This window comes from Talaromyces stipitatus, genomic scaffold (assembly GCF_000003125.1).
Source record: "Talaromyces stipitatus ATCC 10500 scf_1105507295517 genomic scaffold, whole genome shotgun sequence".
Taxonomy (NCBI): Eukaryota; Fungi; Ascomycota; class Eurotiomycetes; order Eurotiales; family Trichocomaceae; genus Talaromyces; species Talaromyces stipitatus.
Window position 1 is genome coordinate 583517 of NW_002990121.1, and position 16753 is coordinate 600269.

Consider the following 16753-nt stretch of genomic DNA (forward strand, 5'->3'; position numbering starts at 1 on the left):
TGTAACCAAGCTTATTTTACATTGAATCAAGAAGAGTGGCGTCAGATTGAATATTTTCTTTGGATCACTCAGCCCTTCTTCAAATTCACAACCTTTCTTTCAAAGACTAAAGATGCTACTATTCATCTAGTTTTTAGCATCTACAATAAGCTCTTTGGTCATCTCGAAAAGTCAATTAGTCAGCTTAAACGAAAGAAGGTCCCTTGGAAGCAGGTTATGCTGACTGCTCTTCATATAGCAAAGAAGAAGCTTTCACAATACTATACTATGACAGATAAGATTGATAGTGATCTCTATATAATTAATATAATTATTTCTTCACTGCAGAAGCTTCAGTTCTTCTGTAGTAAAGAGTGGCATAATCTAGAAACGGATTGGCGTGGACAATATCGCAAGAGTCTTGAATATTACCTTGAGGTTTACAAACGACGTCTTTCAGATACATAGTCAATATCTAAACTTTAATCATCTACAACCACAATATCAGAACTTGAGGTTTTTTGCGAGCCAGAAGAGCCATCTGAACCTCACCACTCATCTTCTAGTCATTGTGATGAGTTCACACAATATCTTGAAAGTAGTGAGTGCAATACCCCTTTTAAGTAATGTAGGTTAATCTTAATTATAGGCACTATTTGATCCCCCCCTTGTGTATTCTGGAGAGACCATCAATATGAATTTCCAGTACTTGCAAGTCTTGCATAGGATGTGCTCTCAATACCTGCAACTAGAGCAGGTGTAGAGCGGTATTTAACTCCACTCGAGATGTCTGTCACTACCGTTGAGGCTCTCTTAAGCCTGAAACCATTCAAGATATTATGATGTTTATGTGTATATCAAAATTTGAGATTGAAGAGTATCAGTGCGTGTTAACCCTAACCCTAATATACTAAAGAATATAAGATTGCAACCTCTCTCTTGGCCGACTTGTTTTGGGGTCCAGGCGATAATCGACCGTTAATTGAAGACAAACTTGAGGAGCTAAATATATCAATTGGAAGGAAAAATAAGCGGAAAGGGGTCCCTGAAGAGAAGGGGAAGATTAATATCAATTACTTCCGCACAGCTGCCACACAATTAGAGTTGTGTTATGCCGTCACAAACAAGTTGAATGGAAATACAATGCTATTCCGCAGCCATCAAGAAGCTATGAAACAAGATATTCGCTGACGTCACTATCCAGAAGAATAGAATCTCCGTGAGGACAACTTCTTGGAATTTGCAAGTGCAGTTGGCAGTGGGAAAATAACTCTGGAAATAAAAGAAGACCCGCACCATAGCAATGAAAGTCCTACCCGAGCAAAAGAGAAAAGTGAAGAACAAGCTACACAAGGACCTAAGGCATCAAAACACCTAATTCCTGTGTTACAAGTTGAAGAAGAGATTGAAAGGGAATTTGACGTACCTATACAGCAAGAAGTTGTTGAAGCGTGGTGTTATGACGCTGACGATGCATGTTCCATCATCGTTGTGTATGAACATGCGGGTTGTTGTATTGCCTGGTTTGAAAATCTGCAGAAAGCTGAATTTAATGAGGATGTGCCATGCATTCAGGATCTCTCATGGGCTCATGGGGAGAGCGGATGGACTAGGACATAGATTCAGGGTTACGGCTTGGTTGCCTGGAGAGTGGAGGACAAATATTAGGACGATCTAACTGCAATTATTTAGCCTGTTGACGGTACATATTACCCAGAGACATATATTGCAGTTCTTTGGGATGATGACCACTGGACATGGGAAAGTCGGGACAGATTAAGATTCCTTATGGAGAGAAACATGAAAGCCGATATTATTCTCTATAAGATAGCTACAACTTTTGAATCACATTACTAACAGAAAATGACAGGCAATCTTCCAGAGTATCCAATGAAGTTACCCATGTTAATACATACTGGAGGAATATCGCAACTTCGCCCGCCCAGAATGATGGAGAAAATGCAATAAAGGAAGGAGAATTCCAGAAGTCAGAAATGGAGGGTGGCTCTTATTCTTTGCTTCATGGTCTGGAAATGGGCACAGATGGATTGATATTTGATAAGTTCAATGAATTAGCTGGTGAAGTTGTTGAAGGGGATCTCGAATATGTAGCTGGCTGTGTTATCAACGAGTACAACAAGATATTAGACATAGACGGAGCTGTAGTGGGACATGCTGAGGTCATCTCGCCAACCCCAGCGCAGAAGGCTCGACATCCCGCTCCAAAAAAGGTACATTTTCTCAAAGATGAGAAGTCTTCACTTTCACTAAAGTCCAGATCTTCGATTCCCTTGAAGAAGAGGTCTCAAGGTTCGGTCACAGGCTTCAACCGTCAATAGGGACTGTTGATGGATTCCATGCTGGTTGTCTCGGCTTTGATGGATGTTTTAATTAATTCACGTGATCCTAGATTGGGCAGTCATTATTTACGAATTTAGATTCATCAGTTTTTACAGTACCTAATGTTCATATGGTCTTCATAATCAAGATCAGTACTTCCAATTTTAGTACTAAACGCTTGTACCTGGCTCCTGACACCAAGTTCTAGTTGATCCCTAAAGTCTACCTGCTGAGTACAAACTTACTCCGTACACATTCCATCTTCGGTCGGGGTTTGTCTACTATACCGTGTGTGTGTGTCTCTATTTAACGGCCGTGGTTCGTGACTCGCACGTTTCCCACAATTCCCTATTGGGACAAAAACCGCCGACGGGTGAACCTCAGGCTTCAAGATCTATATCAGATTTATATACAGAAGAGACTCTTTGGCGCATTTCCATAGCTGCCGTGGTCTTACAGGAGGTCCACTTCTAAGTGGGCTTTAGGCATTTGCCAGCTGCAATGGTCCACCTACACTCCATGACCCGTTATTCCACCACCGCAGTAATTGAACAGTAAGTTTTACAGAGAGAAAAGGAAAAAGAAAGAAAAGAATAGAATAGAAGAAAGAAAGCAGCAATATAAAGGAAAAGTAGAGGGCTGTCTTAGCTAGGTGCTAAGGAGAGATCGGCGAGGGCAGATGTCCTCAAAGAAGAGGGTCTCTGCTAGCCATATGGCTAGCTTCTGCGCCGCTTTCGTAGTGCCTAAAAGAAAAGGGATGACCTCGGAAGGAGGCCCGGGAGGCCGAGGGGCTCGTCTCTTAGCTATATGACAGAAGAAGAAGTGCAGAGGTGCTTTCCGTGCTCCACACCGGCAGAGAAGATGAGCATCATCATGATTGAATCGTTCATGGTAGTCCGCGAAGTCTCCATGTCCAGTACGGGCCGCGATCATATGGCCGAGGTCAAGTCGAGTGAGTTGGAGCTCAAGTGGGCGCTTAGGAGATGTAGTGATTCCTAGGTCTTAGTATGTCTGTGGTGCCACGCTCTGCCATAGTGTTTGAGCAGCAGAAAGGGCTCGAGCCTTGGCATATCTCTTTAGCGAGGCATATGTGGACCTGTGTGGAGAAGGACAGGTAGAGGAAGCGCCCTCTTTGGCAGCGAGGTCAGCCGCCTCATTTTCAGAGATTTTCGCGTGTCCAGCGACCCATCAAACTCGGATAGAGCCGCTTTTGGTATGAGGACGCCTTTTGCGGAGTGGCCACGCAGCTGAAAGCGTGCAGAAGGAGTCAGGACTCCTTGAGAAGATCCTGTAGAGGGAGATAGGGGTCGCGTGGCAACTTCCAGGTTGTCAAGGCAAATCCATAGATTAGTGGCAAATCGAGCTGTTGAGAGTGCTACAGCTGCCTGAGCACCAGCTAGAGCAGCTTCTGCTTCCCCATCAAAGACTTCTTTCCCAGGTCCGAAAGAGAGAGAGGACCGGAGGAACTGGTGATGTGCTTGAAATCCGACATAGCCACCACCAGCATGTCCGTTCTCGAGCCTAGATCCATCTGAAAAGACTATGATATCGGAGCCAGGAATGGTGTGTTGGAAATCCAAGAAATCGGCCGCCGCCTGTTCCTTAGTGCGTCCCATAGGAGCCCCTATTCGAGCTTGGGCGTCCTCTCGCGACTCGTGAGGGTACTAGGGGGCATATTGGAGAGGGTCTATCTGCTCAGAGTTGGGGAAGGCCAGCACACGGCGAGCAAGTCAACTGGTTGGACAACCGTTTCTGGCAACCTGCTCTGCCCGTCCTCGGAGCGGATGATATGGATCAAGGTGCCGAAGGCGGACGGCTACTAGAAGAGCTATCTGTTCTAGTTTGGTTTCTGGAGGAACGAGTCTAGACTCTTGGTGTAGGACAGACACTGGGGTTGTATGAAAAGCTGGGAGGACCGCTCTTGCGCCTGCTAGTACTACTGTGGTTAGTTTTCTAAAATGTCCCTTAACCCGATTTGAGATCTGGGGAGGCCCGGGGCGAATACGGCCTGGCCACCAGGTTCTAGCACCGTAGTACGCTTTATGAAGGACGCAGGCTGTGATGGACTACCATAGTAGGTTTGGTTTGACTCCTCGAACAGTGTTTCCTAGGGAACGAAGAGCATTAGCCACAGTGAGGGCTTTGGACGCCGTTTCACCGACATGCCACTTAAAGGTCAATTTTTTATCGAAAAGAATTCCTAGCTAACATAGATACGGGCGTTCCGTATTTTCTGAGATTGTAACAGCTCCGGCTGTCACTGAAGGAGTGCAGTTCGGATCCTGGTCTGCTCTATGCCGGGAAAAATGAAGAAGCTCATATTTATCTGGCGCGAATGTAATGCTTTCAGAGCTATTTTATGTGCGGCTGGCGCGCGACCTACATTTATCTGTAGGACCTTTAGAGGCGCTATTTGAATCGGGTAGTGATAGACCATATCTGCTGTTCGAGAAGAGAAGTGAACCGATTTTGTGGCTGAGGGGTTGTGAAGCGGACTGTGCGAGCTGCGACTGGAGGATCTTTAGTAGGAGCGCGTGGTGGAGGGGTTGTTGGACGGAAAGGAGGATGATATTATGAGTTTGAGGCTGAGGTGGCATCTCGTCTAAGACCATAGGCGGTTCTTGTGTTCCTGTGGAGAGCTGGGAGCTGCATCCCCTTTCAATACGGGCTTTTGCTAGAATCATGGCACAGGTTTTGCGGATCTCTGCTCGTCGAGTTTTGGTGTGTTTAGTGTTGCCTTTAGGGCGAAGAAGGCATTCTGGGTCATCCGCTGGGTGTGAGCTACGATAGTGTATATATCTGGGAGGGCATTGGTGAGGGCTCAAGGCTGCACAGCGATTGGAGTGGCCTTCTTCAGTGTGCTCTGAGGAGCTGCAGAGCCGGCAACGAGATGGGCGAGCACAGGAACGTGCATTATGCTATTTCCAGCAGCGTGTACACTGGACGACTATTATTTTCTTTGAGAGAAAACGAGCGTTGGTGATGGTGCTAAAGAAGCGAAGCTGGGTAGAGAGTGTTGGTTTTGTGCCTTCTGAGAATTTGATCAATCAGCTAGAAGAAATAGTGTTAGGATTGGTAGCACTCGCAGTAGTCTCGCTGATAGAGATAGGCTTGAGACCCGTGATTTCGCTAATCTCTGAAGATAGTATTGTAGGACTAACAGGGATTAGAGAATATCGGTCATCTAAAATTTGGCCAATTTTCCTTGGTACATTTGTAACTTGGTATGAGACCCAGCGGGAGCTGCGTTCTATCTGACAGTTGACAAAGAAGGCGGAGATAATATCTTTTTGAGCTTCTAGGGCCGGGAGGGCTTCTGGAGATGAAGGACAGAGAGCAAAACCAGTCTTGGTGGCTTGAAATTCTTTCAGCGCAGTACTGCTTGAATTCAGTTATGCCGGTAGGCTGGAGTAAATGGCATAGGCCTCCATTTTTCTGGCTGCATGGTCAGCTGGGAGGCGCACAAAGAGCCGGTTGTCAGGAAGGGGTTGTTTTACAGGAAGAATGGGCTTCTTCATGGGAGTCATTGATCGAGTTGTGAGAGCTTCTTTGGCTGGGACAGATTGGGTGACAGTCGCATAAGATGACCGATCAAGGCCTGAAGGGGGACGAGAAGGAGGGGGGAAAGGGGTAGATGATTAGGGGAAGGGGAAGGGAAAGGGCAGGGGAAATAAAGGTCAGAGGGATGCCGCTAATGTAGGCGTTGAAGTAAAGTTAGGCTACCGAGGCAAGGTCGTCGCTTAGTAGTGGCTGCAGATGTAGATTGAAGTAAGGCTGTCTGTAGAGGGCCATCTGGACCAGAGCCTTTCCGCGTCATGGTGTTGCCAGACGCGTCGAGACGCGTCAAGGGCCACACTGCTAAGAGTTGGGAAGTGGAGGAGGGTGAGAAAATTAAGCCTCTAACTTTGTAATAGACAATTGAAAATGTAGGCCTTGTGCTGGTTGTTGTTATTGGCTATCTAAACTAGCTACAACAACGATGGTCATGTGTAAGGTTCGGGGCTACTTTGGATGCCGAGAAAATGGCAGAATTATTAGCCCAAGCCCTAACCCTGTATTCTCCGTACTCTGTAGATATTTCAAGTATTAGGTCATGTATCCAAAGAATCAAATTGTAACTTTTATGGCCTATGGTAACATTCTGTAGGAGGCCTCGTGATAATCACCAGTCATATAATCATATCGAAAAGAATGAACGGACTAGAGGATCATCGATCTGTTCACTATCCATCTGCTGCCACTGACCACCCGTTGCTTTCGACCTGACCCAAGAACGGTTAGTTGATTGCGTTCTCCGATGCTTGATCCAAGTTAGAGAAAAGTTTCACATACTCTATGTGTCGCTGACATCCTCTTCGTTCTAATCTGAATGCGTGATTACCTTGTTCTCGCGCAGCAGCTTCGCCTCGCAGCTGCGTTCTTAGGTCGTCGTTCTCTTGCCTTAGTCTAGCTAGTTCTTGGGCCTGTTCTCGTGCTGCAGCAGTTTCGTCTCGTAGCTGCGTTCTTAGGTCGTCGTTCTCTTGCCTTAGTCTAGCTTGTTCTTGGTCGACCTCTTGCCTTAGTCTAGCTAGTCCTTGGGCCTGTTCTCGTGCAGCAGCGGCTTCGTCTCGTAGCTGCGTTCTTAGGTCGTCGTTCTCTTGCCTTAGTCTAGCTTGTTCTTGGTCGACCTCTTGCCTTAGTCTAGCTAGTCCTTGGGCCTGTTCTCGTGCAGCAGCGGCTTCGTCTCGTAGCTGCGTTCTTAGGTCGTCGTTCTCTTGCCTTAGTCTAGCTTGTTCTTGGTCGACCTCTTGCCTTAGTCTAGCTAGTCCTTGGGCCTGTTCTCGTGCTGCAGCGGCTTCGTCTCGTAGCTGCGTTCTTAGGTCGTCGTTCTCTTGCCTTAGTCTAGCTTGTTCTTGAGCCTGTTCTGTCAATGTTCGGTTTTCGTTTTCGAGACTCGTGATTTGCTGTTGGTAGATTGAGTAATCCGCTTTTATCATCGAGAAGAATGCTTCTAGACCATCTACAAGTTCCCCTTCCATTTCAATGTTGGCATCAGGCATGTACTTGTCCTCCCATTTCTTAAGTTCATCCTCTAGAAAGGTGCGTCCTCGCAAAAAATCTGCCAGTGTGACAGTAGGATTTTGTATTCCTATTCGAAGATCCTTGTTTTTGTCGCAAACTTCAGCGCACTCTTTTTCCGTACGCTGCAGCGTATTCTTCGTGTCACCCAATTCTTTCTCGAGGGCATTCATTTTCTCGATAAGTGATTCGTTGCCGCTTTCCTTCCCTTTCACCACCGATTCGCTCGACTGCTGGACTACATTGAGTTGCTGATCTGTCCGAGTCTCTGCTGAGACTTGTGAGGCCTTCGATGATCCATCCTGCGAAGTTATAGTCACACATGTTGGTATTGACGGGTCCACCACATATTCTGCGAGTTTCAGACCGTCCAAAGTCTCTACAAGTACTCGTACAGTCTCTTTATCATTCCGTGCATAAACGATCAAATGCCCTGCAGTATGGCTTGGGTGTTGTTCAGGTTGGGATTTTGGCGTTGGGGTTACCAGCTGCTCAGTGGGTGTACTTGCTCTTGTTGTGCGAGATCCCAGCGACTGCGATGATTGCGATGGAGACGACGAGGAGGAGGAGGAGGACGAGGATGAGAAGGACGGCCTTGTGTGGCCTCCGACATCCCGACATTTTTGTGTTGATCGCTGGCCTCGCTGTCCACGATTCATTGTGTTGAATGACTCCCTTTTACTTTCTTCATACAAATGGTGAAGCGAGATAGAGAGGATATGCAGGTCACAGTATGCGGGGGTCGTAGAAGGGACTGAAGGCTTCCCACGCCTTCCTATGGTTGACTGTGTATCAAAGTGGACAAAAGGAGTAAAAAGCGAGGAGAAAAGGAAAAAAGAAAGAAAAAAAAAAAAAAAAAAGGGAAAAAAATGGACCGCAATTTAGGGAAGACAAGGCTACATCAGGTAGATCCCCCCAAGCCGAATTCAAACACGTTCTCTTCAACGTTTCTCAACGAGTTTCTACACGAACAAAATTTTGAGAGCCGGAGATAGACCATCATACAGAATACCACGCCCCATTAACGGTCTGGCGATTCCTGTAGTTCCGTAAGAATTTTGAGCCGCATCCCCCGGTTGACAAAAATGCCGCGAGAGCCCCATTGGGTATGTATATCATGACACTTCTCCAAGCCATCTTAATATGGCATAAACCTCATAACTGCGGATATCAACGGTATCAGCTGGTGATATGGTTTCTTTGTTTCCCTTCTGGGACAGATGCGTCGACATGTCTACCCTCCAGCCAAAAGTTCTAAGGACTTATCAGCATTAATGGCTCTTTCATCCGCCGCTTATACAGCAAAACGATTCGTGGCTTTTGATGACTCTGATACAGAGAGCATGGAGGTTGAGTCGAGGTGCGGTTGATAAATTCAGTCATTGGCCGTGACGTAGCCAACGAGAAGAGCAGGTATATCGAACGAGGCTGTTGCTCATGCAGGCATGCCGCAAAAACCGGTAATTATGAGTTTTTAGATATGTAGTCATCGAACAGACAGAGTCTCGGTGCGATTTATCGCTGAGATAATAGATTTGAGTTTATGCTATCTTGGGGAAATGCAGTGTTCCAAGGTTGCATAATAAGTCACTGGCGTGTTTGCATTGTACAAGAGCACCGATTGCCCCTTGGGACCATTTTACCGAAGAAACAAGGAGCACCATTAGTCTCCTCATAAGATATTACACAGGATCTGTGGTGTAATAAACCCAGCAAGAATGGTTTTGCTTCTTCGATTTCGTTTTAACCAGCAACAAGGGGAAAGCCGGATGAATCCGTATATCATCTTGACGCTGGGTAATAATTGAGCATATGGAGTATTATATATACATCATGTGTACATCTAGAATTTGCTAGCTGTAATAGTCCACCTACACTCCATGACCCATTTTTCACCATCACTAAGTTAAAACAGTAGGTTTGCAAAGAGAGAAAGGGAATAGAAAGGATTAAGGAAGAAAGGAAGGAGAGGGGAATATATAGGAATAGAGGAAAGAAAAGAAAGATATATAGGGAGAGTGTATCTGCCTTAGCTAGGTACTAAGGAGAGGTTGGCGAGGGCAGATGTCCTTATAGAAGCGTGTCTTTGCTAGCCATGTGGCTAGCCTTTGTGCTCCTTTCGCAGTGCCCAAGAGGAGAAAGATGACCTCAGAAGGGGGTCCAGGGGGTCGAGGGGCTCATCTCTTAGCTACATGGCAGAAGAAGAAATGCAGAGGTGCTTTTTGTGCTCCGCACCGACAGAGAAGATAAGCATCATCATGGTTAAAGCGTTCGTGGTAGTCCGCAAAGTCTCCATGACCAGTACGGGCTGCAATAATACGGCCAAGGTTAAGTCAGTTAAGTTGAAGCTCTTCAGGGCACTTAGGAGATGTAGTTATTTCTAGGTCTTGATATGTCTGTGGTGCCACAGACTGCCACCGTGTTTGAGCAGTGGAGAGAGATTGAGTCTTGGCGTATCTCTTTAGCGAGGCATATGAGGACTTGTGTGGAGAGGGAGAGATAGAGGCGGCTCCTTCTTTGGCAGCGAGATCAGCCGCTTCATTCTTAGGGATTTCCGCGTGTCCAGGGACCCATCGGATTTGGATAGATCCACTTTTGGTGTGAGGAAGCCTTTCACGGAGTGGCCAGGCGGCTGCAAGGGTGCGAAAGAATTCAAAGACTTCTTGGGAAGATCCTGTAGAGGGAGATAGAAGGTGTATGGTAACTTCTAGGTTGTCAAGGCAGATCCATAGGTTGGTAGCAAATCGAGCTGTTGGGTATGCTATTGCTGCTTGAGCACCAGATAGAGTAGCTTCTACTTCTGTATCAAAGACTTCTTTCCCATGTCCATATGAGAGCAAGGAGCGGAGAAACTGATGGTGTGCTTGAAATCCGACATAGCCACCGCCAGCATGTCCATTTATTAGCCTAGATCCATCTGAAAAGACTGATATTAGAGCCAGGGATGGTGCGTTGGAAATCCAAGAAATTAGCCGCCGCCTGTTCCTTAGTGCGTTCCATAGGAGCTCCTATTCGAGCTTGGGCATTCTCACGCGACTCACGAGGGTGCCAGGGAGCGTATTGGAGAGAGTTTATCTGTTCGGAGTTGGGGAGGGCAAACACACGGCGTGCAAATCGGCTGATTTGTCGGCCATTACTGGCAACCTGTTCTGCGCGTCTTTGGAGTATACTGTGATTAGTTTCTTGAGATGTTCTCCAACTCGATTTGAAATCTGGAAAGGCCCAGGGCGAGTACGGCCTGGCCACCAGGTTTCAGCGCCATAGTATACCTTATGAAGTACACAGGCTGATACAGCCTGCTATAGTAAATGAGGTTTAACTCCTCGAATAGTGTTCCCTAGGGAGCGAAGGGCGTTAGCCACAGTAAGGGCTTTGGATGCTGTTTCGCTAACATGCTATTTGAAGGTTAGCTTTTTATCATAGAGAATTCCTAGCCAACGAAGATATGGCCGCTTAGTGTTTTTTGAGACTGTAATTGATCCAGCTTTTACCATAGGTGTGCAGGTTGGATCCTGGTCTGCTTTATGTCGGGAGAAGTGAAGAAGTTCGTATTTATCTGGTGCAAATATAATACCCTCCGCAGCGCCCCAGTTCAGAGCCTCTTGAAGTGAGTCTGATAAGACTTCGCAGTTAGTGACAAGAGATGAAGAGATCGCCAGGTTAGCTGCGTCGTCCGCAAAAGATGTAGGTATGAGGCCGAGCAAAAAGTACTATGTATGTGGATGTTATGATTGAATTGCCGTCTTGGCTGGTGCTGGGTTAGCCCAATTATTAGGTAATGCACTTTACCTGAGACTTCAATCTGACAAATCCTTCTCTTCTAAACACCGAATGGCCGAACAACCGAGCCACCGGATTGCCGAAACAGACGATATTTGACTGCAACCTCTACAGATCAGCTTCTTGTACGGAATAGCATATCAAACTTGAATACACGCAGGCATGGCGGCTGTTCCTAGAGATATTGACTCATTCAATTCCCGGAAACCAGTGCTCAGGCGCTACAATGTGGAGCGATCATGCATCCGATGTCACGAGCGTAAAATTCGCTGCGATAGAAAGACCCCATGCTCTACTTGCACCAAGGCCAATGCGCAATGTCAATATCCTGGCCCAGAGAAGGGTAGACGCCGTTCTAAAAGAGAGCAACAGTCACAACTCGTACCTCGAATCGACGAGCATGATGACCACCTTGACGTTACAAGATCGTCTCAGGAACTTTCCCCAGCCATTCCAACCGGAAACCAAAAGACTCAGAATGTGTCGGAAGGACAATCACTGGATTCGAATCGGGGATTTCTTCTAAAGGATGGTGCATCCACTCGATATATAAATGAGGGCCTATTATCGCAAGTATTAGAAAAGGTATGTCACTCTCTTTGAAGACTGCTTATTTCAAGATCATCTAAAAGGCAAGGGCTAGGAAACTGAACTTCAATCGGCAATTGACACTCCGGGTAGTGTGGGCACCTTAGAACCGCGTGCACCTACCCTTGGATTCAGGGGCCTCATTTCAATCCCCTGCATTGTCACAACAGACCTATCCACTCTCTACCCATCACGATGGCAGGCTACACGCTTGTGGCACGTGTGGTTGAACAATGTCAACCCCGTCTTGAAGTTACTTCACATTCCAACTATACAGCCTGCCTTCTTTGCTGCAATAAACAGCCCTGCCCAAGTATCCGCAGATTTTAGTGCTCTGCTCTTCTCAATATACTTTGCAGCAGTGACAAGCATAGACAGTTCAGAAGCCGCTCTTATTCTAGGCCAGTGTCACCAAGCAGCGCTCAATAATTTTCAATACGGCCTTGAGTTAAGCCTCCATAACGCAGGCTTTTTGGATTCGCCAACCATAGCTTCTGTACAGGCCATGTCAATGTATTTGGTCAGTTTTTTCCACGCAATCCTGCTCTATTTTAAGGGCTCGATGTCTCTGACATTTGTAGACGTGTCGCCGGAACCATAACAGCGGTCGTTCCGGTTGGGCATTGAACGGCCTTTTGGTTCGAGCATCACAGTCTATCGGGCTTCACCGGGATGGTGAACATTTCAATCTTCCCCCTTTAGATTGTGAGATTCGTCGTCGGCTATGGTGGCACGTTTCAGGCCTCGATGGTCGTGTTGCAGAGGATCACGGGATTATCATCGGTGGTTTGGGGACACTCTGCGACACTAAGCTTCCTCTTAACATAGATGACGCAGATTTGATTGCTTGCATGAAAGACCCCCCACAACCAAAAAAGGGAGCGACCGAAATGTCTCTTTCTCTGATATTGGCCGAGTCAAATGTGACTACGCAAGAGATCCATCACATCATGAGCCGAGGGCAAAATGGCGACGAGAAAGTGGCTCACTTGAAGCAAATTTTGCAAGACTTCAAAGCAAGAATGGAAGAACAATATTTCCAGTACCTTGACATTAACATACCTATACAAAGGTATGCTCTTCTGTTAGGAAGAATGCAACTCGCTAAAATGGAAGTCATGGCCCGCCAGCAATATCTTAGAGGCAAGTCAGTGGAGAAGTCTTCTGAGCTCGCGTGCGACGAATCTCTAATGTATGCTATTGAAGTTTTGGAAAAAAACATCATGTTGAAGACAGATGATCTTTTACGAAATTTCCAATGGCTTGCCAGCTCATTTGCCCAATACAGTGCCCTTACTCATGTTCTCTGGCATCTGTGTGTTTGGCCAGAGTCGCAAAACACTGACAAGGTATGGAGTATAGTTGAGAGATCTTTCGAATTAGAAGAACTTCCAAGCTTTCCAGGGCTAAATCAGAAATAAAATGTTCTTCGCAAGCTCAGAGATAAAGCCCTTTCTATCCGGCACACGATTGAGAGGCAAGGCTCTGTAACAGAACCAGTCAACTCGATACCAATGCAAACCCAGCCCGAAAACATAAACAATGACATTTTTAACATGGTAGTTGCGGAAGGTCTACTGTGGGATAATGACTTTGATCTCACTTCTGGCCTTTGAGCTTTACCTGCGCACCATGAGTTGGACGACGGGAACTTTGATCATCGTGTACATCTAAATGAAGAATGGGAGCTGTGGGAGCCTATTGCGGATAAGTGAGTATCTCGTCATGGAATGTTACTTGGTATACTACCTAGCAGCCCATCTTCGAATACAAACATTGAACATCAAAACAATGACTGAACCCATGCAGTGGAAAAATTAACGCTAGATCTATCCCTCCCAGAATTGAAACAAGACATAATCCACCCAAGATGTGTATTGACTTCATGGTAATATCCGAGTCGTATAATTATACCAGTTCGCTCTTTCCAGTCTTGTAGAATTAAGAAAGCCCTATCGACATCAGTACTTTTCTTCAAGACACGTAGAAAGTAAAAAGAGAGCGCTTACCATCCTCGCTACTTGGCGGTGACGGATATGTGCACTCATCGCAGTAGTAATCCAACAATTGGGTGATGACAATTTGCCGAGGGTTTGGCGTATCTATTGCACAGGTTGCACGAGGGTGACATCTGCTTATAAGGTCTATGCTCTTGATATGCCCACAAGCGTAAAGGATTTCACTCCAACGACACATCTTAGGGACGTCAGCTGTCGGCTTTTGTCGTGTAAAGGAAGTTTATGAGCTTCCAACCTTTGCTTTAACTTTCCACGAAAGCTTAGCGCACCCCCAAAGATATAGCAAGTACCTCCCCGATTCTGAAGTTTGCAAGAAGGTACCACGATATAGAAAGCTGACGATATCTGCAAACGGGGTACCTAGGTACGAGAGTGCATGTTGAAATCGATCTTATATATTTTCATTGGCTTCCAGGTTCTTCATCATATCCATACTCATAACTGACTTCTCGAACTCTATCCTTAAGCGCCGTATTTTCCTTAGACAGCGCCTCGAGTGTAGACGGATTGACAAGAGCAAGATTCGCCGCGTAGTGGTCAAAAATCGACGGGAAGCTAGTCATGAACTCATTTGGCCATTTCGGAGTTACTCATAGGTATCACGAAGCTCAGCTGAATGATTTGTAATTTGCATTAATAGACTCCAATCAAATTTCCCAAGGCTAGGGAAAACCAACAGTGAAGAGCTTGGATGTAGGTATACCTTGTTGCCTGGTAGATGGCGCGATTTTTATAATCGACATATCGACCCTTCGTTCTAGAGGTGGGACTACGATCTAATAACTTCAATGTCCCCAATGACTTAAGAGATGTGTGCATGATATCAATGGTCAATAAATTAAACTTTGAATTGAAAATGTGCGGCATGATGGACTAGCCAAGCCTGAAAGCATTTATGCCTTGCAGCACAGCCTTATCGCGCCGTTGGAGCAACACCAAGCAGTTGCTAGCACATGTTTTCTTTGTTTAAAGGTTGTGGCATTGGCTGACCGCAGCCAGTAGGTCATTCCGAAGTATAGTTCGAAGTTCTTTGTTTGTATTGGTTGTATTGGTTGTATATCGAGACCCCGAGTAGGGATTTACCGGAACAGAATATAAATCTTTCCAACCTAGGAAATAAGCTATTTGAATATACTAGAAGACTTTTACGGAACTTGAGCGAATGTTTGTCACGCGCGAATAAACGGTGCTATTAGAAAATTCATTCTTTCTAGTACTCTATACTTCGTGATCTCATAATGTAGAATTTAAATCTGAATACCAGTCAAGGACCTACGGGAGGCTGACTGGCAGACAAATTGCACTGCCGAAATAATCGTACCTCGTCCGGAGCAAAAGCACCAACGACAGAGTGTAGTACTCCTCGGTTGTTGAACAATACCATATCACCTTCTTCCCAGTCATGTGCATAAACGTACTCTGGACTGATACCGGGCCTCTGCAAACGATAAACAATGTCACGGACTTTCTCAAGATTATCGATGACAATGCCATCTTTTAAATGAATTTTCTTGACCGCGGACGGATGGATTTGAAGAGCCAGTTTTCCCGTCACCGGGTTCTTCCACAGCATCGGGAAGATCTTGATCTTGCTAGGGTCAAATGGAGGCAACTCTGAGTCATCAAGTTCTCGACCTTCGGAGTAGAGACCCAACCCGGTTGGGAGAGAGCGTGTGCCGCTCATCCAGATATACGGATGAGGCGCATACTCAATCTTGCTAGTGCGAACAAACTCCTTGTCCTCTTCGGACAGACGTTCATACATCTGGTAACCACTAACGAATGCCGTTGTGCCCAAAGAGACGTCAAGAATATCTCCAGTACCATCGTCGTACCGAAGAGTTTGTCGGCGTTTAGATGGCAAAGACACAGCCAGCAAAGTTGTCACGAACGGCGGGTCCAGATCATAGAGAGCCGCATCAATGTGCCAGCGATAAAATCGCGTATAATCAAGATCGTCTTCGTCGGGAATGACTTCACGATGGAACGTACGATGATGAGGGTGGCGCAAAGTGATATCTTTTAGGCTTTCGTACTCCTTGACGAACCCATTTCCAATCACCTGCACTTGCGGTTGATGTGGAACTGTCTTGAGGTCGGGATGTAGGATGCTACGCTTGGCATCCAGTGTCTTACCATGACCGTATGCAGTTGACGAAGGATCAAAGCGACGAGTGAGCTCGTATTGTGCTTTAGCGGAAACATCGGGTTTGGACTTGATGACAACAACGCTAGTTTTGTATAGCGTATCATGAATCAACTGAAAATCCTCATCTGTGCAGAGAACGGAGGTTAGTTTCGTTCACTCCTGTGGATTTATCGCATTTGGCAACGCAAAGGTAGTCTTGCCACTTACCCTAGGAGGTTACCGATCCCCGGAGTGCTCCCATAACATTCACAGCGCGCTTTTATAGTGTACTCCTTTCATTCTAGACTGAGTGTTTTATCTTACTTACCCGAGAGGTTCTCGAGATCAACTCCAGTGATGATGGATCCGAAGTCAACGGAGGATCCTTTGGGCGTCGGCAAAGGTTTGACAGTTGCAGTAACAGCCATGTTTATGATACGGCGAATATTATAGTCGTTTGGAACTTCGAGCTTGAATGTTTCGAGATTCCTCGTAAATTGATCCGCGAGACACGAAAAAGAAGCAGATGGTGGAATCATCCATGGATTTTATACACGATAAAAGTGTATCATTTCTCGGCGGAAGACGCCGGTCGGTCGGAGGTCTGCGATGTTTTGCTGATATCGGAGAGTTTTACGATTGGCCACTTTGTAACTCGAATTATCGGACGTTCTGATTGGATAATTGCCAAGCTGTATGGAAATCGAGAAATCTTAAATATAAAGTGCGCACAGTACCAGTAATAACTGCCGAGGTTTTTGTGTGATACGGTGATACCAATCAATCTTCGGGATTCATGATGTTGATGCACTGTTCATATCCACCGGTCGTAGGCTCGGTGTCGTTGATGTGGTTAACTAGC

General features: G+C 46.1%; 7 protein-coding genes across 7 annotated transcripts, besides 9 other annotated features; 2 read left to right on the forward strand and 5 right to left on the reverse strand.

Moving 5' to 3' along the window:
- Nucleotides 1-294: 294 nt before the first annotated feature.
- Nucleotides 295-316: a sequence feature (AT_rich).
- Nucleotides 317-1973: 1657 nt separating this feature from the next.
- TSTA_002170 (uncharacterized protein) lies at nt 1974-2374 on the forward strand (the record flags this gene model as incomplete). Its single annotated transcript, XM_002487759.1, has 2 exons — nt 1974-2210; nt 2258-2374. The coding sequence occupies 2 exons, from the start codon at nt 1974-1976 to the stop codon at nt 2372-2374; spliced, it is 354 nt and encodes a 117-aa protein (XP_002487804.1).
- Nucleotides 2375-2884: 510 nt separating this feature from the next.
- Nucleotides 2885-2956: a sequence feature (A-rich).
- An 11-nt stretch (nt 2957-2967) lies between these two features.
- TSTA_002180 (uncharacterized protein) lies at nt 2968-5233 on the reverse strand (the record flags this gene model as incomplete). The annotated part of the gene is made up of 3 exons (XM_002487760.1): nt 2968-3320; nt 3416-3983; nt 5153-5233. The coding sequence occupies 3 exons, from the start codon at nt 5231-5233 to the stop codon at nt 2968-2970; spliced, it is 1002 nt and encodes a 333-aa protein (XP_002487805.1).
- Nucleotides 3196-3534: a mobile genetic element.
- Nucleotides 3597-4673: a mobile genetic element.
- A 686-nt stretch (nt 5234-5919) lies between the features above and the next one.
- Nucleotides 5920-5989: a sequence feature (G-rich).
- Nucleotides 5990-6239: 250 nt separating this feature from the next.
- On the reverse strand, nt 6240-8208 carry TSTA_002190 (uncharacterized protein). Its single transcript, XM_002487761.1, has 2 exons — nt 6652-8208; nt 6240-6581 (listed from the first exon to the last, which is right to left on the reverse strand). The coding sequence occupies exons 1-2, from the start codon at nt 8034-8036 to the stop codon at nt 6497-6499; spliced, it is 1470 nt and encodes a 489-aa protein (XP_002487806.1). The 5' UTR covers nt 8037-8208; the 3' UTR covers nt 6240-6496.
- Nucleotides 7936-7967: a microsatellite.
- Nucleotides 8203-8247: a sequence feature (A-rich).
- A 1054-nt stretch (nt 8248-9301) lies between these two features.
- Nucleotides 9302-9381: a sequence feature (GA-rich).
- A 188-nt stretch (nt 9382-9569) lies between these two features.
- Nucleotides 9570-11075: a mobile genetic element.
- On the reverse strand, nt 9668-10276 carry TSTA_002200 (uncharacterized protein; the record flags this gene model as incomplete). Its single annotated transcript, XM_002487762.1, has 2 exons — nt 9668-10051; nt 10231-10276. 2 exons carry the CDS (start codon nt 10274-10276, stop codon nt 9711-9713), a joined length of 387 nt encoding a protein of 128 aa, XP_002487807.1. The 3' UTR covers nt 9668-9710.
- On the reverse strand, nt 10285-10639 carry TSTA_002210 (uncharacterized protein; the record flags this gene model as incomplete). The annotated part of the gene is made up of 2 exons (XM_002487763.1): nt 10285-10546; nt 10578-10639. The coding sequence occupies 2 exons, from the start codon at nt 10637-10639 to the stop codon at nt 10285-10287; spliced, it is 324 nt and encodes a 107-aa protein (XP_002487808.1).
- A 244-nt stretch (nt 11076-11319) lies between the features above and the next one.
- On the forward strand, nt 11320-13166 carry TSTA_002220 (C6 transcription factor, putative; the record flags this gene model as incomplete). The annotated part of the gene is made up of 3 exons (XM_002487764.1): nt 11320-11742; nt 11801-12265; nt 12327-13166. 3 exons carry the CDS (start codon nt 11320-11322, stop codon nt 13164-13166), a joined length of 1728 nt encoding a protein of 575 aa, XP_002487809.1.
- A 1769-nt stretch (nt 13167-14935) lies between these two features.
- Nucleotides 14936-16404, reverse strand: TSTA_002230 (uncharacterized protein). The gene is made up of 2 exons (XM_002487765.1): nt 16220-16404; nt 14936-16037 (listed from the first exon to the last, which is right to left on the reverse strand). The coding sequence occupies exons 1-2, from the start codon at nt 16317-16319 to the stop codon at nt 15028-15030; spliced, it is 1110 nt and encodes a 369-aa protein (XP_002487810.1). The 5' UTR covers nt 16320-16404; the 3' UTR covers nt 14936-15027.
- Nucleotides 16405-16753: the final 349 nt, after the last annotated feature.

Coding starts and splice junctions, on each gene's coding strand:
- TSTA_002190 (XM_002487761.1), bottom strand. CDS start 8,036: ATGAATCGTGGACAGCGAGGCCAGCGATCAACACAAAAATGTCGGGAT. Junction 6,582..6,651: donor GGATGTCAGCGACACATAGA/GTATGTGAAACT, acceptor TTCTTGGGTCAG/GTCGAAAGCAACGGGTGGTC.
- TSTA_002230 (XM_002487765.1), bottom strand. CDS start 16,319: ATGGCTGTTACTGCAACTGTCAAACCTTTGCCGACGCCCAAAGGATCC. Junction 16,038..16,219: donor TGATCTCGAGAACCTCTCGG/GTAAGTAAGATA, acceptor TTCTCTGCACAG/ATGAGGATTTTCAGTTGATT.